The sequence below is a fragment of the Lasioglossum baleicum genome, chromosome 2 (assembly GCF_051020765.1).
Source record: "Lasioglossum baleicum chromosome 2, iyLasBale1, whole genome shotgun sequence".
Taxonomy (NCBI): Eukaryota; Metazoa; Arthropoda; class Insecta; order Hymenoptera; family Halictidae; genus Lasioglossum; species Lasioglossum baleicum.
The window spans coordinates 16,060,699-16,076,928 of record NC_134930.1 but is presented as its reverse complement, the minus strand read 5'-3'; the positions used below and the strand labels follow the sequence as shown (position 1 = coordinate 16,076,928).

The window sequence follows — 16,230 nt, the reverse complement described above, 5'->3', positions numbered from 1 at the left end:
GTAATAAACTGTAGCGATCGATATGCTCTAATGAACGAAGAGTGAAAAACTCGTGAAAAAAGCTGAACAATTTATGATACGAAAGAGGTCGACGAACTATAATGTGCATCAACTTTACGTAATGTTGTTTGCGCAACGAAAGTTTATGGGGTACCGCGGCTCCGGTAAAAGCAACGTTAGAGACTCGGGCTAGGGTCAGCGATAGAAATGAACGTAACTTTGTTCTTCGTGTTTGGTCTGGTCTGCCGAACATTTCCGACGCGTTTTGCTTAATCGATTGCATTTTCAGATCTTTTGTGAAGTGTCATTCTGTTTTATTCGTTTCCGTTCAACCGAAATCAAATTCTATTTCTCTGTCATCGCTATTCAACCGTTACAGAAGTCAATCGATGTAAACTTTCATTTTGTCTTTCCTTTAGGAAATGATTGACACCAATCAGGTGAAAAGAAATTGTAAAAGGAGCGACGCACAGTGGTCCGAATCGAGAAATTCAGCGACATTTTGATATAACTTTTGAACCATTAGAGATATTGCAATGAAACTTTCACTAAAAATATTTTTAAAAAATCATCTTTCACTGTAGGTAATTAAATAGTTTTTGAATTCGTTAAACAATATTTTTTATTTAATTTTCATTGATATAATATAAATTTCATCCCGATATCTCGATCCATTCATAACTTACAAAGTGGGAAGCGGAGTGAAATGATTCTTGTGGGATTATTTAAAGGAAGGTGTGTTAAAAATATTCAAATTTGTTAGAAATAACTCGGCTAAACTGTAAAGCTATACCCTCTTAAATAGAAAGAACTTCGAATATTTTTCTTACTGCATTGAGCGCTATTTTTTAAATAGAGTATTTACATTAATTAATGATAGAAGATATGATTTTTGATCACAAAAGTCTGCTCTTCAATTAAAAAAAAGCGAGAGTAAACATTAAATAGAATTCAAAACATTATATAGGAGAAATTAAATCACTCTTCTTAAAATGTCCAACTTTCAATGTTTATTACAACTATAATATTTATTAAATTTCCGAGGTCTTCGACATTTAGGAAGCAATGCTCATTGATTAGGTATCGATACGAGAAAGTTCATTTTACAAAATGTCACTGAATTTCTCGGTCCGGACCACTGAGCGACGGCGAGAAGGAACGTGAAAATTGTACGACTTTTTCAGGCTACTACGATTTCGGAGACAGGAATCACACGAAATACCTACTTCACAGAGTAATTACATACCCCGACCTATCGAATACTCGATGTGGTATGTGTATGCAATTAAGTAATCAGGATTCCTGACTCAGCTTAAAGTTGAAGCAGATTGAAAATACGTCCGCGATCCATTAATTCCGCAGTCACTTAAGAATTTTTGTAAGAAACGGCGAGGCATCGCATACTGATCAATCTTCTGGAATGGGACAAACTTTACAGGAGCATGACGATGCGACGCGACGTTCGACACGATTTTATACGTTTTTTCGTCAAAGTAGAGTCTGCCGCTGACAATAACAGTCGTATCCATGAATTGTATCCATATCATTTAGAGCGAGGACTACTCGTTATAATTGCTCCTGATAATTGTGGAAACTTCCGCGACGGATAAATTTCAAAAGGATCGAGAGTGGCCGATAAAGATGTCGCGCGCAAGGGCAACATTCGAAGACAAAGCAGAAGAAGAAGATGAAGAAAAAGGAAGAGCAAGAAAGTCATCCAATTAAGAACAGGTGGGGAGACAGCGTTATTTCGCTGGGTAGAAGTGCAGCGCGAACTACGTTGGAGCTCAGTGCTTTCGAGCGCGCGGTTCGTGACTCTTCCTTTCATTCTGCAGATTTCGCGGATTCTGAATAGTCTGCTCGTTCTACTAGTTCTATTCGTCCCGTTCGTTCGGCTCCTTCCTCTAATGCTACTGGATAACACCATCAGCTAAACTTCTCCATAATTTCGAAGCAGCTTCAAATATTTTTCTTTGGTACACTATTAGCGACAGGTAAGTTCGTTAAAGAATCTTAACGCGTTCGCTGCTCGTGCAATTTGAACCAACGCAACGCAGACGTCTACTCTCCATCAGTTGATTATTAATCACGATCAATGATATTCATGTAAAATTAGACATCCAGAAACTAAAATTTCTTCTGCGCAAGTATTGTGGACAGCGAGAGCGCGGTTCGTGACTCTTCCTCTCATTCTGCAGATTTCGCGGATTCTGAATAGTCTGCTCGTTCTACTAGTTCTATTCGTTCCGTTCGCTCTGCTTCTTCTTCTAATGCTACTGGATAACACCACCAGCTAAACTTCTCAATAATTTCGAAGCAGCTTCAAATATTTTTCTTTGGTACACTATTAGCGACAGGTAAGTCCGTTAAAGAATCTTAACGCGTCCGCTGCTCGCGCAATTTGAACAAACGCAACGCAGACGTCCATACAGGTCGATTACTAATAGACAGTGGGTCTTTATGCAAAATAAACATTTTCTATCTGAATTGTAACAAACTGGAGTGGATTCAAAATTTATTTTCTTTCATGAAAGTGATATAACAGTGTTTGGAAATTCTTCTAATGTTTTTGCTGTTTTTAATCACACCTATCCACTACTAATTATTAATCACGATCAATGATATTCATGTCAAATTAGATGTCCAGAAACTATAATTTCTTCTACGCAAATATCGTGGACAGCGAGCGCTTAAGTTAAATCTTTACTTTCGCTTTCCATATCGTTTCCGCATTTCAATGACTGCAACATCATGAGAGAAGGATCAACAGTTTCGAAGAAAATTTTGATAATTTTCCGTCGTACGTTCTGCGATACGTAAAGCGCGTTTCTAATTGTAATTACGTAATATATTTTTGTAGAATTGCTCGCGCACACAGACGTACATGTAGCGTCCAAACTGTTTCAAGTATTTGTAATATTAGCGCGCATTTCCTTTCACTCGGTTCTCTCTTTCCCTAGGTTGTTACTATGTAGTGCGATAGAACGTGTCCATCTAGGATAAAGTATGTGCCACCCCGCAAAAATTTTAATGTTAATATTAATATTAATGATGAAAGTAGAATATACATAGTTCCGTTTGATTTATTTAACGTTGATCTTTACCACAAATGGAAGTCGATTTTGCTTGACAGTACCGGGATCATAGAGGGTTTGCACAATTTCAAACGATTGTTCGTTTAAAAGGTGTACAGGGCCGCGTAAATCGTTTTTGTTTACGCGAGACTAGCTACCGTTCCCGAGCCGTTCCGAGTTGTTAACCGAGATATTATTATAATTGTTACTTTGATCGATCGAAGTGCATTTCGAACGCGGCAATCTACAATATGTATCTGGATCGAGCTTCTTTTTGCAAGAAATCGAGGTGAATTCATAATCAGGGAAACGCAACAAGTTAATACATTCGTTTGATACGCTTCTAGATAAAGCGTACTATCCACGTTGCTACATTTTACATTATCATTCTGACACAGAATCATGGATAATCAGGTTGTTGGAACTCGATCACAGGCAGGTTTACATGTAGTGGAATCTATCGTCGCCGAATCATTAAAAGGTGATGGAAACCAGTTTCGCGTTACAACACGTGAATTTTTATAAGACGTCGAGTCACCCGACTCCCTAGATTCAAATGCAACTGCATATTCAAATTTCTATTCGGCTTATCTTCCCGACACGATCGCTTTCTAACGATCTAGAGAGTTTGGACCAACAGGTTCAACCGTTCCGCGTATCTCGTCATCAACGACAACAGCAAGACCGATTCTAGTTTAATCAGAGGGTCGGTCCCGGGAATTTCTACTTAGATACTACTCCCGGTCCCGGGAGTGTCTACTTAGAAAACTACGAAGCGATTTCACTGGCCGTTGAACTGTTGGCCGACTCGCTGTAACGCGCGCGCGCGATGTTACGGTATTACGAAAACTAAAACAAATACATAATGCATTCAAAGTTGGACGTGGTTCGCGAAATTTGGAAATCAACGCGGTCGATGTTTCACGAACTTTATATCATACGCTTTTTCAAAGCTTTTAGAGGCCATAAATGCACAAAGATCCGCAGTCTATCGACGAGTTAACGTGTACATCTTAGGGTTTTCGGTTGTGTTTAAAAAACGCACGAATAACAGAACAGTGCATCTTATTTCGGGAAAATGGTAATTCTATTCTAATGTAGAAGAAAGCTAGGTAAAACATAAGTAAAATACTTGAAATTACATGGAACGATGTTGATATCTGTTGTCGCTGGAGAATTGCAGACTCTTTTACTCACAACGTTGAATTCTCTTGTAGTAGACAGCGGATCTTTATGCAAAATAAAAATGTTCCACCCGAGTTTCAACAAACCGGAGTGAAATAGAAATATATTTTTTCTATTAATATGTTCAATAGGTTGAATATAACATAACAGAATTTTCAACACAAAACCTACCGAGTGCTAAAAGCGATTAAAATGATGTTAGTCACAAAAATGACAAGACTGTATTTATTTAGATACTGTGCAATTTTTATAACAATATGTGCTTGGATAAAGAAATTTATCGAACCAATTTCAACGTTAGCAACTTCATAACTTCAATAATTGTGTAATTAAAAATATAAAACTGGTCATTTGTGTTTTTAGTGTTAAATTCTTCTAACGTTGTTACTGTTTTAAATTACACCTACTCATTTTCGTCATAACTCCACTGGTCAACTGTTGGTGTGTTTTCCTTAACTGCCAGAACAGATGGAGCAATGTTGCAATCAGACAGTAGTAACGATCCGTCGAGTATCTTTGGCCAAACATTTATTGACGAACCATCGAATCTCCTGCCCTCCTTGAACTTTGCTACAGTGAAGTCTTGATTTGAGTCGGACGGAGCTGTACGATCTTATGTTAGTCAATTCGCCTATGTTCTTATCGAAGGAGCAAGAGAAAAAGGAACGTCGGCTCAACGATACGTACAAAATGCATGATCTACATCAGGCCTGGCCAATACGCGGCCCGCCGGATGATTTAATTTTCTATTGAAACTTTTGTTTTTCATTGTATATACATACAGTTTTATTCACTTTGAATTTGTATTACGTTTTTCAAAAGCATGTTTTGTTTACTAAAGTGCGGTCCGCTGTAACGTTACGCGCCATCAAATTGGCTCGTGAAACCATTTGTGTTGGCCAGGCCTGATCGATATTCGAAGCTTCCGAACAGTCTATAGTTATCTTGAGAACAAGATTGCAGTACAAAAGTTCGAATCAGGACCCAGAGACATTTCTAAAGTTGTTGATCCGAGGCTCACGCGACTCCCGAACGACGAACTCCATCAATATGTATGGAATGCAAATTGTGCCGAACAAAAGTGAACGTGTGTCGCGCCTCTTCATCGTTGATAGATCGGTCTCTCGAGACGATCTCGGATTCGTTTCGATTTCGGTCCTTCCGACTTTCCGTTGAAACTTGTTTTTCGTTTGTTTTGATCTAGGTTGCCAAGAATGGGCGAGTTAACCGAGATACAGTCGTTTTACCAGGGGAAGACCATTTTTATAACCGGAGGATCCGGTTTAATGGGAAAGGTGCTCATCGAGAAGTTATTGTACAGTTGCAGCGAATTAAACAAGATTTATATGTTGATAAGATCAAAGCGAGGTCGATCCCCCGAGATTCGGATCGACGAAATGTTCAAGTTGCCGGCAAGTACTTTTTCCTTTCTGATTTTCTCCTTTCACGTTTATGTGCGCGTCGATGTCGATGGTACCCGTAAAATGTATGGTTCCCATAAAGTTTATGAATACGATTTTTCATCGTTTTGTTCAATTATGCTCGAATCAAATACAGATGTTCGAGAGAATAAGAAAACAGAAGTCACAAGTGATGAAGAAAGTGGTGCCGTTGGTCGGAGACGTATCCCTCGATCAATTAGGATTGACCGATGCTCAATTAGGAATGTTGGCCGAGGAAACCGACATAGTGTTCCATTGCGCGGCTACGCTCCGACTGGAAGCCAAGTTGAAGGACGCCATCGAGATGAACACGGTAAATCCGAGTAATCTTGAATCGAACTCTCGCGAGCATTTAGAATCTGAACCCATTAATCCGTTTCGCATCGTTGCATTATGTATTGCCAAAGCGAATTGCCTTCGCGCAATCACACAGCACCACGAGCACGCGAGCAATTATTTATGAAAACGACTCCGTCCACGTTGCGAAATCTAAGTAAACAATACGCATCTAGGAATTACCGAAACACGAAGTCGTCTCGTTCTTTGAAATCTTTCTACGCAGTTTTTTAACGAGTCAGACTCGTGATGAAGATCTTAACAAATACGAATGTTATGTCTTTCTTTTTAGATGAAATAGAATTGTACTCGTTTGTAATCAGTAGACTGCGGATCTTTATGCAAAATAAAAATTGTCTGCGTCGATTGCAAGAAATAGAAACTAGATTGAATGTTATTTCTTCCTTTAATGATTTTAACAGAGGAGAAATCATTTCTAAAATTCAATTTCTAAAATTGTCCAACAATCTTGAATTTCATCTACTCAATTTTGCTATAAATGCATAAAGATCCGCAGTCAATTAACCACTATTTAAGCATTAAAATATTTTTTTTTCTCTTCTGCAACATTTTTGGGAATAAAGAAGAAGAAAATTGATTGAAGAAGAAGATGATTGATTCTCCCTTACGAGGCGACGCAAACGGACTAATAGACGAGCACGGTACATCTGTAACTGAAATCTGATTTCCAGATAGGAACGAAGAGAGTGTTAGACATCGCGAAGAAGATGAAGCGTCTAAAGTCGTTCGTGCATTTGAGCACGACATTTTGCCATCCTGATCAGGAAGAACTCGGCGAAAGAGTGTACGACGCACCGGATGATCCGCACAAGGTTATGGAGCTGATACAGTGGATGGACGAATCCGCCATTAACCTCATCACGCCAACGTAATGGAAAACACGCGAAAATCGATTTCCCTCGATTAATTGAAATTTACGCGACTGATTATTCATTCTCGCAGGTTGTTGGATCGACATCCGAACACTTACACGTACTCGAAGCGGTTGGCCGAGAAATTGGTAGTCAACGAGTATCAGAGCTTGCCTTGCTGCATCGCCAGACCATCGATAGGTAAGCGTACAAAGGATTGAAAAAATCGAAATTTTTTATCTGGATTGCAACGAACAGGAGTCGAATGGAAATTTATTTTCATTCTTAATGAAATTCTTACTATCGCATTAGCTTGGACGTACCTAATATTAATCCCTTGCCATACCATTTTCTTTACAGTTACTGTGATTTATCACCAAAAACGTCGTAGAAGAGAATATAAAATTTATATTTTTTCTATGGCTTCATTTATTTTAACCCTTTGCAATCGGAGCTGTTTTAACTCGAAAATTAAACAATTCTTCCCCCCGACCTAGAATATTATATTTCCATTCTACATATGAAATTGATATAATACCTCATACAATACTTGAATGTTTAGTAATTGATTAGTAGACTGCGGAAAAAATGTTTGCATTGATTGCAAAATTTAGGAGCCACATAAAAATTTCTGTCTTCTTTTAATTATCTTGTTCAGGTGAAACTAATACACTGGTGGCCTTAAATCTTTTCAATACCTCCACTGTTTTAAATTGTACGTATTCATTTTTGTCATAAATGCATAAAATCCGCAGTCTATTGCTAGATACCTTACATATTTTGGAGGCGCCTCGGAGTCATCATTCGAGTGCTAAGGGCTAATGCTTGGATATTGATTAGAAACGAATCACATTTGATTTCATCTAAAAAGGAAGGCATAACATTCATATTTGATAGACAGATAATGATGGAAATAATAATAATAATAATGGGTAAACTTTACTTTACCGGATTCAAAATTAGTACCTTTCTCCTACGAATTATGATGTATTTGGTATGTAATCCAGTAGATTTGTACCCGGCGGGGATGCAGATCGAAGTTTCGATCCTCTAGGGTCAATAGTTGAGGAGCTATGGTCGCTTAAAGTTGAGCATTTTTGACAGTTAAGGGCGCCGCCATACCTTGCCGCCCCCCTCGACCTAAACAACTCGGTAAGCGGTGTGCGACCGTCACTATAAACCAATATGGCGGCGCCCTTACCTGTCTAAAAACTGGAAAGATCCTCAACTTTAAGCGACCATACCTCTTCAACTATTGATCCTAGAGGTTCGAAACTTCGATCTGCATCCGCGCCTGGTACAAATCTGCTGGATTACATACCAAATACATCATAAGTCGTAGGAGAAAGTCACAAATTTTGAGTCCGGTAGAGTAAACAGCAGCCATAATAATAATAATAATATGATTGCACGTATAGTAACTCCAGCTCTGGCAGAACCACTGCCTGGATGGGTGGACAACTTGAACGGACCGGTCGGATTGTTGGTGGGTGCAGGGAAAGGAGTGATAAGGTCGATGCATTGTAACGCGCATTACCATGCCGAGGTGGTACCCGTCGATCTGGGCATCAACGCGTTGATCTCGATCGCTCACAAGGTGGCTACCACGGAGAAGTACGTCGAATCTCGGTCGTTTTTTTGCCGTAAATGTGTTCCTCCTTGAACGCACGACACCGCTCGTTTCAGGTCAAAGACCATGCCGGTCTACAACATCACGCAGAGCGGCATATTGCCGATCACGTGGGGAGAAATAGTCGAGAGGGGCAAAAAGGTCGGTCACAAGTATCCCTTCGAGGGGCAGATTTGGTATCCCGACGGCGACATACGCAGCAGCAAGTTGATGCACAACATCTTCGTCTTCTTCTTTCACATCATTCCGGCGTACTTCATCGACTTTCTCATGTTGATATTTCGACAAAAACGATTGTGAGTTCCCGAACTTTTCTCCGTTTCTGTTTCTTCATCTTGTCGTTCTTATTATCCGTATTGTTAGCATGGTTCGCATTCAGAAACGAATCTCGGATGGACTCGAGGTGCTACAGTACTTCACGACCAGGGAGTGGGCCTTTCACAACACTAACTTGTTGATCATGTGGGGCGAGATGAGTCCGAAGGACAAGGAAATATTTCCGATAGACTTCATCGCAATCGACGTGGAGGACTACATGAAAAACTGTATTTTAGGCGCCCGACAGTACTGTATGAAAGAAAATTTGTCGACCATACCGAAAGCTCGTAGACACCAAGCGATGTACGTATGTGTACGCGTACAACTACGCGTACGGCTTTGTATTTTCTACTGTGTACGGGCAGAAACGTTTCTTTGTTGTGACTCGGCTTGTGTTTCGCAGGATGTACGTTATACACTTGATCGCCGTGTATTCGTTCTACTTCGGGATGCTCTACTCGGTCTACAGGAACAGCGAGATCGTCAAACTCTGTGTGGACTCTGCTGTAAAATACACCGCGTCGCTGCCCGTTGTGGGCGGGGCTATTTGGAAACTCCAACAGTGAAGACGCGTCGGTGGGTGGCGGCGAGGATATTTTCGGGTTGATCCCTTTGCTGCTTCGGCGGGTTCTTGCGAGAAAGGTGGCCGTTTCGGGATATACAGAACGTGTGTAGAACAGCCGAGTCGCGAGCAAGTACTGTGCGGAGCACGAGAGAAAACTAGCGGGAAGGAAACGGGGAAAGAAGCCTGACCATTCAGATTGCCTTTGCGTTCCTCTTGCCCTGTTCCCCTCTCGCTAGTTTTCTCTTGTGCTCTGGACAGCAGGCCAAGGCGATTGGATCAACTACGAAAGAATTTTTGGTGCCCTCCAAGGACATTTCTGGCGCGCCGATACTTTTATCATCGATCGAATTTACGTCGCGTACCTTCTCATCCTGATCGCGCGACGATCAACGGCGCACCCGCCCACTGTAAACTGTAAATTGTAAATTGTAAACTGTGTATCTCGTAAAACTGTAAGCTGTAATGGGAACGATTCAATTTCCGTACGTGAATTCGTAGAGATGGATATGTCGTGAATTTTTTGTGAAAATTTCTCGGTTCACGTACATCGTGGTTATATGTATATGCGCGTTCTTTCAGTCACTTTGCTAGTCTAAACAACGATTTGTACGTTTATTCGACGCCGTAGAAACTGATCGCGATGCGTGTAAGAGTTCATTTATGGAAATAAAGACATTTATTTTTGCAAGTTTCTCGTCAACATTTCCGACGGCCCACAGTTGCTCTACCGTAGAAAAATCGTCGAATGTCCCCGACGACACAATATCGCGACCGAGAGGTCATCAGGGATGCAGTTTCTTGAAATATCGCATCGGACGCAGCAAGAAATGTAGAGCGGTAGTTAACCCGCACTCTGTAACTCGTAACCTGTAGCCCGTAAAGTCGTAAGCCGTAAGCACAGCCGTAACCATAACCGTAGCTGTAACCGTAAAGCAAACGATATCGCATCGTCGCAACGCGTGTCTGTTTTCGTTCATATCTCGAGCTTTTCGCGATGAATAAACAGAGGAGTTAAAAGGTATGTAAAAAGAATAGATATAGCCGGATCTATGCTCGATCTTGCGCAAAAAAGACATGACAAATACAGATATGCCTTACTCCGTTTCTTCAACATTTCCATGAACTTTCCGGCGATCCGATATTCCCAACGCGACGCGAGATGCTTCGCTATCCTTCTCCGTGTTACGTAAGTATTCTAATGTTGCGTATGCACAAGATGCAACGAGACAGTGCGCGACTATGAAGATGTAATCTCGAATCTCGCGTCTCTCGCGTTCTGCTTTCAATTAAATGGGAACGATCATGGAAATAGGTACGTACACTGCTGTGCAAAAGAAACAAGCACCCAGTTCAATTAATAAGTGGACTGCGGATTTTATGCATTTATGACAAAAATGGACACGTACAATTTAAAACAGTGGAGGTATTATCAAGATTTAAGACCACTATAGTGTATTAGTTTCACCTGAACAAGACAATTAAAAGAAGAACGAAATTTTTATATGGCTCCTGTGTCTGGCAATCGAGCATTTTTTATTCTGCATAAAGATCCGCAGTCTAATTATAAGTATTCATGACAAACAATATCTTCATGTAGAAATTGTATTGCACAATGATTGGTTTATTTAAAGTATTAGATAATCCGCAATAACACATATTCTCAGATCTATTCAATTAAACAGAATCCTTCTCACGGAATTAAACGGAATCCTTTTTCGAAACTTACTGTGTTCTTATATGATTTTTCACGCTTTTCTATTAAATATGGCCGGGTGGTCTCTTCTTTCGAAGAGATCTCGTACGAGGAATTTCGGAGAAGTAGAAGCGTAATTGTTTACATGTTGATACTCGACTGCGACACATGCGAGCATGTTTTTCTGTAGTTCTGCTGACGCGTAGTTTCTTCGACCACGATCTTTCATTATTTATAATTATCGCAAAATACCGAGATAATCCAAGACGATCAAAGTAATTTCGAGTTGAAGGTCACGGTAAAATTATTTTTACTTTGAAAAAGTTTAAGTGGTTTGTTTAACAAAGTTATTCCGTTTTAAAGGGTAATTGATCGCTTGGGCGGGTCACCTCATACGACCGACGCGGTGCAGTAGTCCGCGGGCTAATATAAGAGTTTAGGGGGTAGCGAACGTAATTGATACCCACAGTTACGTGCGTGCGTGTGCGTATAATAGCACACGTATTCAACGTTGAACAGGAGTGTTTACATGGGATGCACGTTGGAGCAATGCGATGCAGCAACGAGGCTCGAGATGCCTGTTAGAAAAGAGCAACAGTTGTTAGTTCCAAATTGTGTATTAGGGTGGCGCTGAGAAATTTCAGACCTAACTTATATCACATTATTGATCTACCCGGAAGCTCGGGCCACTTTCAAAGAACCTCCTCCCGAGGAACTTCCCGAAGAAGCGGACCAAAGTCTCCTTCGTTGTCTCTCCTGTAAATTCACGCCAATTTACTTTTCTCTTACAATTTTCTCGCTAATTTTGCGTCATTGTCCTGCCAGGATATCCTGTATTCAGAGTGTCACTTCTTCTTCTATTTTTTTATTTAACACTAAACCTACCGACCATCAAAAGTGACTGATGTGTACAGTATTATAAAAATAACAAGATTTTTATTTATATTTTGTGCGATTTTTTTACTACAGTAGGACTTCGATTGACCGGCTTCATCGGGAGACAAACAACCCGGATAAATTAAGGCCCGATAATCGAGACCCGAGGGAAATGATTAAAATGTACATTATATTCCAAAATTAATTTCTTATTTCGGAGAAATTTATTTCCCTTCATAATATAATCATATTCAAACCCATATTTGTTTACAATCGGGATCCGGTTAATCGAGGGCCTACTGTATGATATACAGGGACTCTCAGCTGAAGAAGGCCACCTAAATATCTCATTTATTTTTAATGACACAACAAATATTTATGGCATAATTTAAACGGTATCGAAGGAGGAATGTCATAGAAGAACAATTTCTCCTGTCCGGTTATTTTTTCATAGTTTTTTGAAGGTCATCGTTATTTTTTTATCGGCTAAACTTAATTTTTTATATTCCATCTTATAGCGGCTGAAAAAATATATTTGGATATGTTGAAGTCATTAACAAGATGGAATAAAAAAAGAGTTTTCCCGATAAAAAATAACGATGACCTTGAAAAAACAATGAAAAAATAACCGGACAAAAAAGAAGAGATCATTCGTTTGATCGAAAGGCAATTCGGTAAATTGAAAAGCCTAAATTGGAAAAGATGTTTTCATAAGTCTGAGCTCTCTCGCGGCAGCGCTTGGTCGTCTGTAAATCAATCGATCCGTGGACACGCGTCTCCAACAGTTTCCCCAAGAGTTTATCCTATCTATTGTATTCCCGACGTTTTATAACGGGGACGCGAAATAGCCTCGTGACATCTAGGTTGACAGGAAGTCGAAAGCGTTCGACGAAATGCTATCCACTTGCCTGCACCTCGATCACGCTATCCTACAAAGGATAGGGGTGATTCGTGATTAAAGGCAAATTGTCAAACTTCATGACCTTTTTCATGCTCCCGCGAACTTTTTAAAAATTGGTCCAAAAGACTTGAATTTTTTCAAGATGTTAGACCGACTAGTTTGTTAGAGAATGAGTAATGAAAAATTTTCTTTTGTTTAGATTGTAATTGATGGGAATCGTACGAAATCTTAAAAATGTCAACTTTGTCAACTTTTCTATCTGAGCTTGTAACGATAATTTAAAAAATGGGTTTTGTAGATTTGGGTAACTCAAATGCACACTGAAAATTGCATCGAAATCGGTTAATGTTGCGATGAGCTACAAACGTTTAACCACTTGCCCTACGATTTATTTTACGATTTTAGTCATTAAAACTTTTTTGTAGTTCGTAATTTCTTAAAAAAGGAGAAAATTTATAGCCTATTATATTCTCGAATAGCTGTACATTAAAACAACCAAAGTAGAATTTTATTTCGGTTTGAAGGAAATTATATATAATAGCACACATATATTATATTTATTCTCTGTACACGATATTGTAGGGCGAGAGGTTAAAGATGATCATGTAAGGGCGAAATGCCTTGATAAGGCTGAAAATCTGCGACTTTCACCCTTAAGCTCTCATCTTTAAACGTATGTAGCTCAGTGCAATGTTGACCGATTTTGATAAAACTTTCTTCAAAATTTACATTCCAGATTTCCACGAAATCTACAAAACGTATTTTTTAAATTATCAGGACAGGCTCAGATAAATGTATTGAAAAGATATTTCTCATTTCTAAAGGTTCCACTCGGAGCGTTGAATCCACTCACGTGAAATATTTGATTTCCTCGATCGAAAACAAAAACTGTGTCGTTGCTTTCTTCGTAGTTCCGGAAAAACGATAATCCGCGGTTTTGTTAATATTTTCTCTTGGATTGCTATTTCCAAAGAAAACTGAGAAAAATCCGAGTTTATATGGTGCGCCGAAAGATTATTTGAACGCTATTTTATATGTTAATATTGTTCAGAGGGTACACCATTGCGTTCGAGAGAGTATATATGGAGTTCTTTTATGCAGAAAGGACATCATCCACAGTTGAAGCACAAAAGAATTCTTCACGCATCGCGGAACATGATACATACCATCTCGTTTCCTACTAAAATTTCCCGACTCCGCGATTGCACTGCAGGGCAGGGAAATCAAATATCACGTTTAATTGTTGACCGCAAACTCTGTTGCGTTCTTTGGGTCTCGCAACCCATTCGGTCTCTATTCTGTTGAGCGTGCTTGCATAGTTTACATAACAAGACTTTTGTTGCGAATGCACTTGTTCCTTTTCGCTAAACATTTTCCTGAACATATAGGTCTTTGATCGAGGATAAAGCCTGGATTCTGAAGAAATACGATTTTCCGTTGTTTTAAAATCTACCGTGAATTGTTCATTTGTTACTGCGCAAAGATGGCGTTCAGCAGTATTAATCGTACGATCGGTTATAAAGATCTTATTTCATCAGCTACTCAAGTTACTCGTAAAATGACCGGGTAGACAAAAATTGCCCGGGAATTTCATAAGATACATGAGATACATGAAATACTAAAATTCTAGTTTAAAGATATAAAAATTGAACGGTGGAAATAATTCGAAAAGATTATTTTCTATCTCAGATATCGTTTGAGATACCCAGGTATTCGGTATCCGGGTATTTCGCAAGATACACGAGATACATGAAATCCTAAAATCCTAAGATTCTAGTCTGATATAAAAATTGAACGGTAGAAATAATATGAAAACATTATTTTTATTTGGATATACATGTCGGTGATGTCACACATTTCATCAATCTCAGATGTCATTGATACCCGGGTAATTTATGTTCACTCCGGCCCTTCATGGGTACCTAGGGTTGCCAGAAATGTTTTATCCAAATATAGAAGAAGTAGTGAAAACTGCAATTATGTATACAAGATAGGCTCAAAATATAGGAGTTCAAGTAAAAGAAGTACACAGCACATTTCAAACTTTTTTTATTCAAACAAAGATTTTTGAAAATTCCTATAGGTACATAAAGATCAAGTTCAAATATAGAAGACTCATATCAAATATAGAAGATCTGGCAACCCTATGGGTACCCGAATACCCGGGTATCTGAACGGTCCTAACCGGTCGTAGCACGAAGGAAGAAGAAAATCCGCATCCGAACGCGGTGCACGACACCGATTAGGCCAGGGTGAAGGTATGAGACAAGAACATGCGTGGAAGGAGCCCGCGACGACAGTATAGTCGGGAGAAATGCAAATAGCGGGTCCCCTACTGTCCTATATGAGCCGGAAGAGTGAGAGAACAAAGCCTAAGGTCCTAGATAAGCGGTTTTTTTAGTGGGTCTTGGGGAACCGAACATCCGTTTCGCCCGAGTCCCACACTACCCCCGTCAGGGGTGTACGTAAAAAATGTATTTTTCAACTTTAAATTAACAAAAAGGCCAGGGTGAAGGTGAGGATGAGGGCGGGGGCGAGGGTCATGGCAAAATGGTTCGCCGCTTCGTTGCGTACGGTTTCTGTACAACTGTACGGTGTACATTGAAAGCGGAAAAGCGAGTAGCGCGTGCGCCGGATCTCCAGGATGCTGAGGCATGGGGAGTACGGGTAGGTCGGTTAGGACGGGTGTGTAGGACAGTAAGGACTCGAGGGTTGTTCGAGATGCGAACGAGGGTCAGTGCGAAGCTGACTATCGTTCGGCTCGCGTACATGCTCTTTCGTTAGCCGCGGTTCGTGAATCGCGAGAGCAATTTCCAAACGTCCTCTTCAGAGAGAAGACTATTCTTCTGTTGTCACTGCTGCGCGATCGAACGCACCAGTCTCGTCCACCTTGTTATTTTAACGGGTTAGACAGTCGATAAACTCGCCAGGAGGAATGAACTTGCTCTCGTCATCGTCGTTGACGTCGTCGTTGACGTTGTCTTTATCGTTGACTCATTTCTCCGAACGATAGACGATCGACGGGACGCGAAGGATCGACAGCGTTTCGATTTCCGGGATCAACGATGACCGAGAAGCGAAAAGCGGTTAGCGGTGAGACGTGTTCGTTGGGGCACCCTAAATCGCTCTGAATCTCTCTGAAAAATCCTGAATCCGAAAGTTTGTGGGATCGCGGAGCATGGCGCTCGTCGTTCTGGTGAAGAACTTTCAGGGACTGAGATGTAAAGGGGAGAAGGTGGTCAAAGTTGATTTCCGGGGTAAGTGTTCTAACGAATTGTTGCTTGATGTTACATGGAAACGTTGGGAGGCGCGTTAAACTCGATCCAACTGCACGGTGT

General features: G+C 40.2%; 2 protein-coding genes across 10 annotated transcripts in view; both read left to right on the top strand.

Moving 5' to 3' along the window:
* Positions 1 to 1,672: 1,672 nt before the first annotated feature.
* On the top strand, positions 1,673 to 10,110 carry LOC143221666 (putative fatty acyl-CoA reductase CG5065). 4 transcript variants are annotated; one of them, XM_076447053.1, is made up of 9 exons: positions 1,673 to 1,731; positions 5,464 to 5,671; positions 5,817 to 6,014; positions 6,730 to 6,926; positions 7,001 to 7,110; positions 8,328 to 8,523; positions 8,596 to 8,835; positions 8,903 to 9,160; positions 9,261 to 10,110. In XM_076447053.1, the coding sequence occupies exons 1-9, from the start codon at positions 1,688 to 1,690 to the stop codon at positions 9,421 to 9,423; spliced, it is 1,614 nt and encodes a 537-aa protein (XP_076303168.1). In that variant the 5' UTR covers positions 1,673 to 1,687; the 3' UTR covers positions 9,424 to 10,110. The 4 variants fall into 4 exon arrangements, with proteins under 4 accessions (XP_076303168.1, XP_076303171.1, XP_076303170.1 ...); XM_076447056.1 differs by lacking the exon at positions 1,673 to 1,731 and adding an exon at positions 1,780 to 1,994; XM_076447055.1 differs by lacking the exon at positions 1,673 to 1,731 and adding an exon at positions 2,119 to 2,357.
* Positions 10,111 to 10,256: 146 nt separating this feature from the next.
* The window catches only part of LOC143221473 (otoferlin), a 41,416-nt gene continuing 35,442 nt past the window's right edge, over positions 10,257 to 16,230 (top strand). For 2 of the 6 annotated variants that reach the window (XM_076446938.1, XM_076446923.1), the window contains exon 1: positions 15,576 to 16,149. Coding sequence is in view for 5 of the 6 variants with exons in the window: in XM_076446923.1 (XP_076303038.1) it covers positions 16,071 to 16,149 (79 nt within the window). In the remaining variant the exon portion in view is untranslated. Of the gene's footprint in view, positions 10,735 to 15,569; positions 16,150 to 16,230 lie in introns of those variants that run through there. The other 4 variants (XM_076446914.1, XM_076446920.1, XM_076446932.1 and 1 more) reach the window with 4 other exon arrangements.

Excerpts from the sequence above, each read along its gene's own strand:
- LOC143221666 (XM_076447053.1), top strand. The coding sequence starts at position 1,688 with ATGAAGAAAAAGGAAGAGCAAGAAAGTCATCCAATTAAGAACAG. Across the intron at positions 5,672-5,816 it reads ACGAAATGTTCAAGTTGCCG|ATGTTCGAGAGAATAAGAAA; the intron begins GCAAGTACTTTT and ends AATCAAATACAG. Across the intron at positions 6,015-6,729 it reads ACGCCATCGAGATGAACACG|ATAGGAACGAAGAGAGTGTT; the intron begins GTAAATCCGAGT and ends TCTGATTTCCAG.